Source organism: Condylura cristata, unplaced genomic scaffold, assembly GCF_000260355.1.
Source record: "Condylura cristata isolate star-nosed mole 26May11 unplaced genomic scaffold, ConCri1.0 scaffold00001, whole genome shotgun sequence".
Classification (NCBI taxonomy): domain Eukaryota; kingdom Metazoa; phylum Chordata; class Mammalia; order Eulipotyphla; family Talpidae; genus Condylura; species Condylura cristata.
In genome coordinates, this window is record NW_004567102.1 from 59,989,351 (window position 1) to 60,002,523 (window position 13,173).

At 38.2% G+C, this 13,173-nt stretch overlaps 1 protein-coding gene across 1 annotated transcript; it reads left to right on the forward strand.

Moving 5' to 3' along the window:
* The first annotated feature begins 205 nt into the window (after positions 1–205).
* GJA1 (gap junction protein, alpha 1, 43kDa) lies at positions 206–12,652 on the forward strand. The gene is made up of 2 exons (XM_012724431.1): positions 206–390; positions 9,727–12,652. The coding sequence occupies exon 2, from the start codon at positions 9,743–9,745 to the stop codon at positions 10,889–10,891; it is 1,149 nt and encodes a 382-aa protein (XP_012579885.1). The 5' UTR covers positions 206–390; positions 9,727–9,742; the 3' UTR covers positions 10,892–12,652.
* The last annotated feature ends 521 nt before the right edge of the window (positions 12,653–13,173 follow it).

Below are 13,173 nucleotides of genomic sequence, written 5' to 3' on the forward strand. Positions count from 1 at the left end.
TTTTCTTTTCCTCTTCAGAAAACTTAAGCTAATGCTTTCTCTCGACCTTGCTAGTCCTCTTTGCCTCTCTCCACCCTTCCACTTTCCGACCTCCCCCCTCCAACTCCCCTCCGGGCTTTCCTTTCCCCTCCCCTTACTTCTGGCCCCTCCTCCTGAATCAGTGGCTTGAAACTTTTAAAAGCTCTGTACTCCAAGTAAGAAAAAAGCTTTTACGAGGTATCAGCACTTTTCTTTCATTGGGGGTAGGAGTTAAGAAAGTACCAAACAGCAGCAGACTTTTAAACTTTAAATAGACAGGTCTGAGTGCCTGAACTTGCTTCTTCATTTTCCTTCGTCTTCTAAGGAGTTCAATAACTTGGCGCGCCTACTACACTTCTTTTAAGAGAAAGAGTAAGTTAAAACATTTACCTACCCCTCTCTTATTCTACAAGTAAAGCTTTTCTAAAGTTTGTATTTGTTTTAAATGTCGCTTTGATAATGATAGTGTAAATGGAAAGAACTTAAGTGTTTCTCTGTAGTTAAAGCTAAAGTAAAACTTGTATTTTTTGGTTGTTAAAAGTTTCTATTAATGCAACAGGTAAAGTAAGGCTTGGACCTTTACGGTAGGAATAAAGAATTAACTAGAATAAGGAACTAGATTGCTGGATATTTGGTTCTTAATTTTAGTGTGTAATTTTATTTATTTATTTGTAATCATTTATAGTCTAGGTACTTTGTAAAACTTGTTGGAGGGTTTAGGGGCCTAGGTTGGGGATTTGACTGACAACTTCACAAAAATCAAAGTGCAAATTTGCTTAGCGTGCTTGCTATAGAACTCTACGCTTTGTGCTTTTTCATATGGAAATCTTGATTGACGTTCTATAGACTCGCAAAACAAACTTCTTAACAAAGTGCTTTGTTAAGACCTGTGGTTACTTGACTTCCACGTGGTGCCTCCCTAGAATTTTTCTCAATAAACAAAAAGGTATTAAAAATCAAGAGTTTTAATACCGAAGCTTTAAAAGTAACAGTAGATAGTTACATTGTGTAGCGACCATTACGGAAAAAAGTTGAGACCCTCCAAGAGACACCTTTTACTCACCACGTCGGCAATTCAGGAGATGAAATCCCTTGAATGGGTGGTGGCCACTCCGCACTAGAGGCGGAGAGCACAAGTTCAGAAAAGAGTGTAAGGCAGGGTTCATTTCCAAAACCGTCTCCTAGGATGGGAGCTCCTAGAAAGAATATGAATGTGCTGTCTTAAACTGCGCCTTAGCGGGAGCTACACCCCCACCCCCCACCCCTGCCTTCCGACTGTCCGAACCTGTGACCGAATTTAGAGCTCTAGGGCAATTTTTGAGTTGAAGCTGCCAGTGTGTTGCCGATAAGCAAAGATTACACTGATTTGGTTTTTTAAGTGCATTTCTTAAATACTCTTATCGGTAGCAAACATTCTGACAACCAGAAATGCAATCATGCATTTTCGTGGCGGGCAAGGATTTCCTCTGTTCTGTCTAACTCCACAGACCAAAGGAATGAGTTTAAATTCTTGTTATGACCCCGAAGTTTGAAGTATTTACACTACAGAATGCTGAAAAGCAAATAAAAATGAACGCTTGGGGGGCGGGGGGGCTGGGCGGGCGCGGGCGCCTCCTGCCATCTTAGCCTCCGCCTGCTTCACCCCGGCTCCCGCGCTGCCCGAGTCGCTAGGTTTGGAGACATTTACCCGAGATGTTTTCCTTCAAATCCTTACAAACCAAACAGAGCACAGGTCCTAAGTTCCGCCGCTGAGAAGGAAGGGGAGGAGGCGAGGGCAGGGAGTGGTGGGAAGATAGACTGCCTGCCAAGTGTTAAAAAGGAGCAAATAACTTAATTAACGTGTCAATCTAATTTCCCCTCCCGCTCTCCCATCCACAGTATTCTTTTTTTTCCCTCTTACACTTATTGACTCCTACTGTAGACACTTTGGTAAGGAAACCTGAGTTCCTTGGGAATTACTGTTCTTACATTGCACTTGTATCTCTGGGAAGTTCTCGAAAGTTCCCAAGAAGAGGCAGGGGAACCCCACCATAAAATGAGGAAAAAGCTAATGACATGACGTGTCCAGGCACAAATGAGCAGAGAATTCCGAAATTCAAATCGAGTTCTGAGCAGCGGGTCGCCCACACATCAGACGCTAAATGTTAATTGAGCATCTCTGACGAAAGCTTATCCACAGGCTCTCTTCCACCAACAGTGTACTCCCATTTTCTTTGAGTCATGTCCCTGTTTCTCTCCAAAAGTGCAAAGTGGGGAGGGAAAGAGGAGATCTGTTAACGCCTGAAAAAATACACCTAGCTTTATTTGAAAATGGCTTTAATTTCTTTTGCTGCCCGGAATTAAGTCAGTAAGAGAAGAAAGATGCTGAATCTCTCCCAGAAATTGGGCGCACTTGAAAGCAAGTCAGAAGTGTTCTGTGGCAGTTTAAAGAAATCGATTGTGAGGGTTTTTAAGGAGCCTGGTATTTACTTTTATGCAAGGACTTGTGAAAGTAAATAAGCAATGCAGAGATGATGCAGTAAAGTAATACCCCCCAACCCGCCACCCTCCCCTCCCCCCAAGTAAACCAGTTAGATAGAAAATAACTTGGGGAGGAGTAATTAATTATATGAGTAGCAGGTTGTTTTGTTCTGGCTCTGTGTCCAGTTCTATGCCACAGGGACGTGTCCTTCCAATGTATGATGCTTTGTACTTCGGTGTAGAGATACCACCTAACCAACCCAAAAAAGTGCCTTGTTAGTGCTTTGATTTTACTTTCTTGCTGTTTGCAAGTATTCCACGTTTTGTTTGTTTGTTTGTTTGTTTTCTAATACCTTTTATAGCTTATCACAACTCAGTTCCTCATCTTTTACAGTGTGATTGCTACTTTGCTTTATCCTCCCTGGAAACAGCTCCAAAAATCATTGCAGCGAGCATCTGAAAGGGCGTGTTTTCAGATACTGAGAGTTGTTTTGTTTCTTAGATGTTTCCAATTCTTGTATTGAAAGGAATGGAAAACTCTTGATACCACACATTCCTTCATTTCTTTTATGACAGAGATGTAGCGTAGTATGAGCCTCAGAGCTTTTTTATATAGGGTACCCCAGGGAACAGAATGATAGGAAAGTCACCAGTGATTAATACCTTCTACTCCACCTTTCCTGTTGTTCTGCGTTCCCATCAAGTTTCTCCCTTGTCTGAACAGATTGTCGAAGTTTGTCTACTTCAACACCAGTTCAGCTTCTGTAGAGAAAGATAATTATCTAGTATTTTTCATTAATGTCAATATTTAATATAAATAATTAACTTTTAAAATACCCAGTTTCTCCTCCATGGGAAGTTTTATGTGTATTTATACATCCAAACAAAGAGGCATGCACACACAGACATACATATACACCATTCTTTGAATAACTCCATAATGTTCTTACTGCTTTTCAGATCCGGCTATTCGGTTATGAATGCACAGACTGTCTTGCTAAAATTAAAATACAGGTTTCCCTCACTCTCTAGAAAATACATGTTATATGAAATGCTTAAATTTCTCAGTAATATAGAAGTTGGGTTATTTTTTCACCATTTCTGTGAGCTGTTCTATAGAGGATATTGTTTTTCCCATGATTTGGAGGAGACGCCTCCAAACAGGAACACAAAAACAAGCATCATCTCAGTCTTACTTCCCTATCAATTGATAAAAGGCAAATTCTTCTCATAAGTCTGTGTGAGTTTGCTAAAATAGAAATATTGTACTCTTTGTGGGAACGTGTTTAAAACTAGGTTTGATTATCATTAGGAAAATTTAATCATTAATTAACAGCTGTTTTGCTAAAGAAATATGACAAAATTAGAAAATAAATGAGCTGCATCTATAGCTAAGGATCTTAAGCATAGTAGCTAAACTTTAGTCAACTCTTATCACAACTTTATTTGCATGTTATCATATTCAGCGCTCATTAAAGAAAATAGATCAATATGCATGATAATTGTGTGTTTCTTTGTTGATAAAATAATAGAGCTATTCAATAAAATAGTAAATTTGGAGGTAAGAGTGAGAGGGGAAGACCAAGAACTGAAATAGTATTTTTCAAAGTCCATCAGATCATCATTGAAAGAACATGGCGTTAGCCTCTGGCTTCTGACTAAACTTTTTCTCTCAAGTGACCAAGAGAAATTTATCAGAGGAGCTGAGTGATAGGGAAAGGATCCTCTCTTATTGTTAGGCATCATCTTTTTTGGGGATGGAATCCCTCACCCCTCAGTGCCCTATCTCATTCATTGTTCTATGGAGGCTGATGTTGGCTAACTGTGTGAGAAGAGAGACAAAAGGCTTGTTAGTGGAGAATTTCCTCTTTACCCACCCCCGCCATTTGCAGTTTAATGCCACATATCAAACACCTGCAGAAATATAATGGTATCTTTCTTTACAAAGGAATAGAAAGTTTTTAGAGAAGCATGGGCAGAATTTTAAATAGATGTTTACGTGGAATATGCCACAGAGTTAGGGGAACCAGGTGTGAGGAAGAAGAGACTGTGTATAATATTGAGAAAATGGGAACATTTTCTGATATTTGACCAAATCACATAATTGCCTGCATAGACTCAGTCTTTATAGGGATGTTTTATTAAGTGGGGTTAATATCAGCTGCTGCTCTTCCCATCAGCGTCCTAACCCTCTCCCACTCCTGAAATAAGCACACATTTAAACAGACTAGTATTTCTTCATGCACTAGAGTTCCCAAGGACAACAAAAGTCATAGTACTGTTTGTTACAGTACTGCTTAATTGGAGAATACATGTTTTTATTCTAAAAAAGATTTTATTTATTTGTGCATACAGAACTGGGGTACAGGCCAGAGGTGTAAGGGTGGTAGGAGAGGTCTGCCATGCCATGTGGATTTCCTCTGGGGCAGGCAGGGATCAAACTCAGAGGAAGTGGCTTCAGCTTCTTAGTGCTGTGCTTTAACCCACTGCACCACCAGGGAGGGCCCTCATCTGATAAATTAAAGATGTTCTTTGTCAATGAAACTTTCTTTCTTGATTCATTCCTATTGTCTGCATAGAAACCATTTGAGGCATGAGGCAGCTGTTTCTTGAAAATTTAATAATATTTAAAAAAATTGATTCTACCACTTTTTTTTTAATATGAAAGTCTCCTTTTCAGTTAGAAACTTGAAAAGTTCAGCTCTAACTGCAACTATGAGAATCTCAAGCATATAATTAAAAAATAAAACTGATGAAGCCTAGTCCCTTTGGGATGGTGGGTGGTACAGGAGACATTTGGTATATTCAGATAATTTATTCAGCTTCTCTTACCTCTTTTTTAAGCACTGGGAGGATAGAGTAGTGGAAAACCAACTCCTTTCTGGAGCTCCTACTTCAGTAGTTGAGAAAGCAGAGATGGATCCTTATCATGGAGGGAGACAAGTAGTAAGCAGTAAATATACATTTTATCAAAGTTAGCTAACGGGCATTCAAAAACAAAAACAGTGCTGGCTGATGACATGATGCCAGTACTGAGACCTAAAAAAGAATTGAGTGAGCAGCTTGGATGAAGCAAAACTGCTGAGGTCAGGTCAGTGTGGCCATGAGGAGTGCAAGTTGGCTAGATTGACAAAGAGCACTACCCGTGGCTGAAAGGATCAAGTTAATAGGAAGCCTAGTGCTGGGACTGAGTCAGTCTTTTGGGAGAAAGATCTAGAATTCACTGAGAGGTTGATATGAGATGTGTTACTTATGTGTGGGTATGGATATTAGCAGAATAGCATTGTGCAGGTGTATCCATAGAAGCAGGAGCTCACAACTGCATCCCTTCAAAGGCATTTACTTATAGGAGTCAGGGCTTCTTAGAAGTTAAAACCATTAGAAGGCTTACATTGTAGTTTTGTGTTTTAGTTTTATATATTAGAAACACATTCATGGTATTTCCTTTTCCCCTGAAGAAATTCGCTAAATGATTTTATCAGGAATTTTCACAGGCATTTTCTGGTGTATTCTTAGACTTCATGATTTTGTTTCAAATATTAATGATTTCCATCTTCCCTAAGTTTTTGATTTCAATATATAAAGGTGATAGCTATCTAATCCCCGCTTTTAACTCTTAGTTGTTTCTTCTTGGGAAAAATCTTTATAATTCAAAGTAAGATTGTCTAACTCTAGTAATTTTTAAGACATTGATGACATGGTGCATCTTAATGCGATATTGGCACATGATTTGTTTTTAAGGCTCTGGCTAAAAGGAGAGTCAAAAGTAATTTAAAATTAAAGATCTGTCTTCTTTTTAAATATTGATTTTTTTTTTTTCTTTTGGGGAGCAGCAGATGGAAGTGCATTGGCAAAAAAGGTGGCTGTTCCTCACGCTTCCCATCTCACTCCCACCTCCAGCTTTTTTATATATTGTTGGTCTCTTTCTGCTCTGACAGAAAGAGCGTACCAAAAATGTATAAACTCATTGTGTGTCTCCTGGCCTTAACTGCAGACTCACCTGGGATATGTGTTGAAATAAAAATAAAAACTGACTTCTCATGTCCCCATTCCCAGAAAATCAAAATCACTTAGACTCGTGAGTGCTGGGAATGTGTTTTTAATAAGTACTGCTGAAGTTCAAGAACCTCTGTCTAGGGACCAGGGTGTCTTCAGGCAGGTCACACACTTGGGTGCCTGAAGTTTTTGACTTCTGGTGTAGAGTCATGAAGACTGGTGGGAAAATGTGTTTTAACAGTACACAAAAGGCACAAGAAGGAAGATAAACACAAGAACCTTTTGTCAAGAATTTGCTCCTAAAGAGAAATTTACAGAACTTAGACCTTAGTCTATATAGAAAATTCCAACTTGGGAATCAAGAAGTAAAGGCATAAATCTACATAGTATATGTCGAACACCTGTGGAGGCCCATAGTCTGAATCAAGGCCAGGAATTCTGTAAGTCAATAATTATACACTGTCAACTAAGACTTGGAAAAACGAAAATATTAATCGGGAGAAGGAATACCACTTGGTAGAACTTGTGATACACAAGAAAATGAACAACTGTGCCCAAAAAAAGTTGAAATCACAAGCTTTATAAGTCAGCATATTAAACATTAGTGGTAATGTTTATGATAATGCCAATGACAGGTGCCAACATGTTAGAGGACACTAGGTATCCAATTGGCTAAATTTAGATGAATTGGCTAATTCATCTAAATTTTCATATTTAGATGAAAGAGTAGAACTCGTTAATGCAAATGACAACTACGTGGGGGCTTAAAAAACAACTTTGGAATTAAGCTACTAATGTATTAATAAAGAGCTACTGCCTAGAAAATTGCCCAATGACCCCATACACATATGGCGGTACAATGGGGTATTTTTGTGGAATCAGGATTCTATAAAAAGATATTGTATTTTCTATAGGCATCTATATAATTGTATTTTATTTTCAATTATGACTTGCTGACCAAAATGACAACTTCTTTGTGTACTTGCTCATATTTCCAAACAGATGGAAGTTTGTCTCATGTCTATTCACTGTAGTGAGTTTATGCAGCTAACCGTTTTAATGTCTTTTTATTTTCGTTGCCCCCCCCCACCACCCTATAGTTACACAATTGGAGTATCTGAACAAAAGCAAATGACACTGAAAAGTATTTTTCTACAAATAGAATTAGAGCCAATTTACACATCATCATGTAGAAACTGTCTATATAATTCCCCAAACTGTTATGTTTGACTTTCATGGATCATACTTCTTCATGCCAGTGTAGTATTTTCTGCTCAATTGTAGCTTTTTCCTTTTAAGTGCTCTTGTCATCATACTTCCCATCAAGACTCATTGCTCCTTCTCCTTTCCCTTGAACATCTTTGTTAACTCATCAAACCTTTTTTTCTTATTTGACTGTTCTTTTCATACACCAATTTCACTATTGTCACTTCAGAATCTAAAATGACCCTTCCTAAAAGTAGAAGAGAAGCTCCCTTTTGGATGACCTCTGGGAGAGCATTATTTCTGTGACCTGCCCATCCTCCTTCCTACTCTTACACAAGAATTCCTTAGCACCAGTCTTAGGCTGTCATCACAAATACCGATCAACTGGTAATCTAGAGAGCTGATGTTTACCTCAGCTTTATGGATCAGTCATCTCTGTTCATCTAGGAAATCTCTGGCTTTTTGAAATTTTCTTTTTGGGATTCTGTAATCAGCAAGTAAAATCATTAGACAGAAATGTAATGTTGCATGGTAGGGGGGGAAATAATCCCTGATTCCTTTTATTTTTAACAAGGATAATACAGTTCAATGCCAGATGAAAAAGTTCTTTATATTCAGATAGTGAATGTTTTTCAGAGAATCCTACATAAGCCTACTTTTAGTTATGCTACTTAAAATTCATTACTAGACTCCTGGAAAGTCTATGCTGTTTTTAATTATTAAATAATCTGACTAATTCATCTTTTTAAAAACCCTCCAATTATGACTCTCTTACTATATTATCTATGCCTGCCTCATGTTATGTTATTCGTTTCTTCCCAGCTTTCAACTCTTGCTGAAATTATATACATAAAAGCCTGGAAACATTTCCAGTGCAGTGCAATGGAAAACCTTGGTCTTGGGATTGCTCATCTTATCTGGCTCTATTTGATAACTGAATATTTCCTATAACCTTAAGACCTTGATTGTCATCACTTAAATGGACTATTGGCAAAGAGAAGCACAACAGAATGAGATAATGGGGGTTCATGTCTTGTCTACACATTTTAATCCTTTTTTCTTATTCCCATTAATGGGGAGGTCTTAGGCTTGAGGTATCTTGGTAGTGATAGGAAGTTAAATTGAGTATGTAGACTGAGGATCCAAAGGCTGGTAAGAGATCCTAAAAGCAATTAATAGATGACAACCAATCAACTCTTTTTTGCTAGAGACAACACTTAAGGTCATTTATTTTTTTACTTGAGATATTATGCACATTTAGTATTGAAAATAGGTTCCTGCATAGAATGACATTATGTCAAAATGGTATATTTCAGTACAACATTTTTTCTCTGGGCAAAAGACAAAATACTGAGTCACATATAAGTCAGTCTTTGAGAAGAAACAGTCTAAATGACCACTATGTAACATACGCACAAATTGCATTTGAAATACTAAGGGAAACATTTCCAAGCACAATTAGGAATAAAGTTCTAGAAAACAGGTTTGAGGTTTGAAAACAGGTTGCATCCGTGTATGTGTGCTTATGGTTTCATAGGTACAGGTATGGTTATTATGTTGATTCTTAGATACCCATGATTATTAAATACCACCCATCAGCATTTTACTTAGGCATGTGTCCTGACACAGACCTACCAAGCAACACTGTCCTCGTTTAGTAGATGGATAAAGTAAGCAGAGGCATTTAACTCGTTTAGTAGATGGATAAAGTAAGCAGAGGCATTTAACTCGTTTAGTAGATGGATAAAGTAAGCAGAGGCACTTAACACAGCTTCTCAAGACATGTGGCCAAGTCAGTGATTGAACAAGTAATACACCTTTGCAGGTTATTATTACACACAGCCTCTGTTGCTTCTAAGATTGACTGTACCTAGAGAAATTTGGGAAACTTCTTGGTGGCGGGAATGCAGAATAAGTGGGACAGGAAGTGTGCTAGAAAGATAGGAGACCTTTTACCACATTTTGACTGTTGACCTAAAGAAACTGCATATTAAAGGAATGACTTGCAGTCTATGATTATTTAGTTATCTTTTTGTTTCTTTTCAGGCTTCACCCCGGCAACATGGGTGACTGGAGTGCCTTAGGCAAACTCCTTGACAAGGTTCAAGCCTACTCCACAGCGGGAGGAAAGGTGTGGCTTTCAGTTCTTTTCATTTTCCGAATCTTGCTCCTGGGGACAGCTGTTGAGTCAGCCTGGGGTGATGAGCAGTCTGCCTTTCGTTGTAACACTCAACAGCCTGGATGCGAAAATGTCTGCTATGACAAGTCCTTCCCGATCTCTCATGTGCGCTTCTGGGTCCTGCAGATCATATTTGTGTCTGTCCCCACACTCCTGTATCTGGCTCATGTGTTCTATGTGATGCGAAAGGAAGAGAAACTAAACAAGAAAGAAGAAGAACTCAAGGTTGCCCAAACTGATGGTGTCAATGTAGAGATGCACTTGAAGCAGATTGAAATAAAGAAGTTCAAATATGGAATTGAAGAGCACGGCAAGGTGAAAATGCGGGGTGGCTTACTGCGAACCTACATCATCAGTATCCTCTTCAAGTCTGTCTTCGAGGTGGCCTTTCTGCTGATCCAGTGGTACATCTATGGATTCAGCTTAAGTGCTGTTTACACTTGCAAAAGAGACCCCTGCCCACACCAGGTAGACTGCTTCCTCTCTCGCCCCACAGAAAAAACCATTTTCATCATCTTCATGCTCGTAGTGTCCTTGGTGTCTCTTGCCTTGAACATCATCGAACTCTTCTATGTCTTCTTCAAGGGTGTTAAGGATCGGGTGAAGGGAAAGAGTGATATTTACCATGCTACCACTGGCCCACTGAGCCCCTCCAAAGACTGTGGATCTCCAAAATATGCTTATTTCAATGGCTGTTCCTCACCCACTGCTCCCCTATCACCCATGTCTCCTCCTGGCTACAAACTAGTCACTGGAGACAGAAACAATTCTTCCTGCCGCAATTATAACAAGCAAGCAAGTGAGCAAAATTGGGCTAATTATAGTGCTGAGCAGAATCGAATGGGGCAGGCAGGAAGCACCATCTCTAACTCCCACGCACAGCCTTTTGATTTTCCTGATGATAACCAGAATTCGAAAAAGCTAGCAGCCGGCCATGAACTGCAACCACTGGCCATCGTGGATCAGCGGCCTTCCAGCAGAGCCAGCAGTCGAGCCAGCAGCCGCCCTCGACCTGATGACCTAGAAATCTAGATCCAGGCTCGAGAACATCGAGATTCCACTTAATTGTGGAGAAGATTAAGGGTGCTGTAGAAAGTGCACCTTTAGGTGTTCATTTTGTTCCAGTGGAGGTGGTACTCAACAGCCTTCATCCTAAGGCTTAGAAAACGCAAAGACATTAGAATACCTGGGTTCATTGGGGGTGTTTGGCTTAGATGGGTGGAGGAGGGTGGGGAGAAGGGAGGTACATGTTGATATTTAATGTAGTTGGTTCAAAGAATTTAAGTTCTAAATAAAAGTTGCATTAGGTGATACATAGGTAAAGGCTTATACGCTCCCACACTCCCCTAAGACTCGTTCTATGTTTGTGAAAGAGTGGGTGAGACTTGTGGCTAAATGCATTTTGTTTTACCAAGAAACTGAGATAACTGACCAGGAAGTAATGCTTCCTGAGCATACTATTTCTTTTCATCAAGAAAAAGATGGAAGATTGTCCTTCTATCCCTGCTATGACATTCCATTGTTAGAATTTGCACTTTGAAGGTATGCTCTCTGTCCCTGACCCTCCAGGTATCAATGGACTTGTGCTACTATTTGTTTTTAATCTTGGTATCAGTTAAAAGTTCAGACAAGGCCCACAGAAAAAAGACTTTCCATGCATTTGCAAATCTCAGCCAGTTGTATGCACATTTGTTTTTTAAACATCCACTTGCATCATATTATTACCACCACTTTTTCATCATCATTCCTCAACTACTACTTACATTCATTTAATGGTTTCTATAAACATTTTTTTACATGGTTGAGATGTCACTTAATATTTTTGAGTTAGAGTCAGGGAAACAAGCCATGCTCAATATTTAACAATCACTTATATGTGTATGTGTGGAAGAGTGTTTTATTTGTCATATTGGTACAAGTAGATGCAGCATAAACTCACAAACACGGATTTAAAAATAATGCACATTTTGTGTTCAAATTTGAATCTTTCTCATGGATTTTGTGGTGTGGGCCAATAAATGGTGTTTACATTATGTAATTCCTGCTGTGCAAGTAAAGCACATTTTTTTTTCTTAAAATGTACCCTGCCCCACCCCCCCTCCATGTATCCTATTATGGATACAGGTTTTATTGTGATTTTTTCTTTTCTTTCTTCTTCTTCTTTTTTTTTTAGAATATAGCAGCAAGGCTATTGCTGAAATGAATGATTTTTTTTTTCTGAAATGTAATCATTGATGCTTGAATGATAGAATTTTAGTACTGTAAACAGGCTTTAGTAATTAATGTGAGAGACTTAGAAGAAATGCTTAGAGTGGACTATTACCTGTGCCTAAATGAATTTTGCAATAATTGGTGTTCCTGGTTTTGTCCTTAATACACATTAATTCAGAATTTGTATTCTCTTACGAGTTTGACAGTCTTGGAGTGACCAGCAACGCTGATGTTTGCACTAAGATTTTACTTGGAATGCAAGAGAAGTTGAAAGAGGTTTCAGTAGTACACATGTAACTAATTTATTTGAAATATATGCTAAAGAAATCTACCAGTTTCTTCAAATGTCTTTTTTTAAAACTCATCACAAATGATTAGTAAAAATGCAGAGTGTCATATTTTCCTTCTTGCATGTCAGCTACATAAACGGTTTTGTACAATGAGAAACATTAATTTGCTTGACATTCCATGTTAAACTACTGTCATGTTAAGCTTCATTGCATGTAATGTAGACATAGTCCATCAGATCATGAGTTTTGAGTTTTGGAGAGTGTACTTTATTCAATAAAGTTTTAATTTAGTATAAAGATAGCCTCTCTATTCTGTGTGATTTTTAAAACTTGTATTGCACCTAGTCATAAAGACAATACCACTGGTTATGAGGATTTGGGCAAATAAGATTCAGGAATTTTTAAAGGGTCAATAGATGCATTAGGTTGAATTTGGAATAGAATGCTAATGATGTGTGATAAAAGTTTGAAATCAGGTAATGAGTAATTTAGCTGACATTAATGTGACATAAATAAGTATAAAAAGATAAGAATGCTGAAATCTTAAAGCTATTGAGCATCCTGGAGATAATAAAATGGACAGTGTCAAAGTGTAGTCATGTTCTGTGATATAAGAAAAAAATTGATATATAATTCTATTCTGATTGTGAAAATACACATTAATACAGGATTTAAAGCATTATTAACACCCAAGGAAATTTGAAATATTCAAAGGAAGCACAACAATCCTAGTTGATTAGCAATACAATAATTTTAAATATACAATATATTAAGATATTAAAATCCATTTTGAGTAAATAAAATTATTTATGT

Bases quoted from the DNA above. Each gene is read 5' to 3' on its own strand.
- GJA1 (XM_012724431.1), top strand. From the start codon at position 9,743: ATGGGTGACTGGAGTGCCTTAGGCAAACTCCTTGACAAGGTTCAAGCC.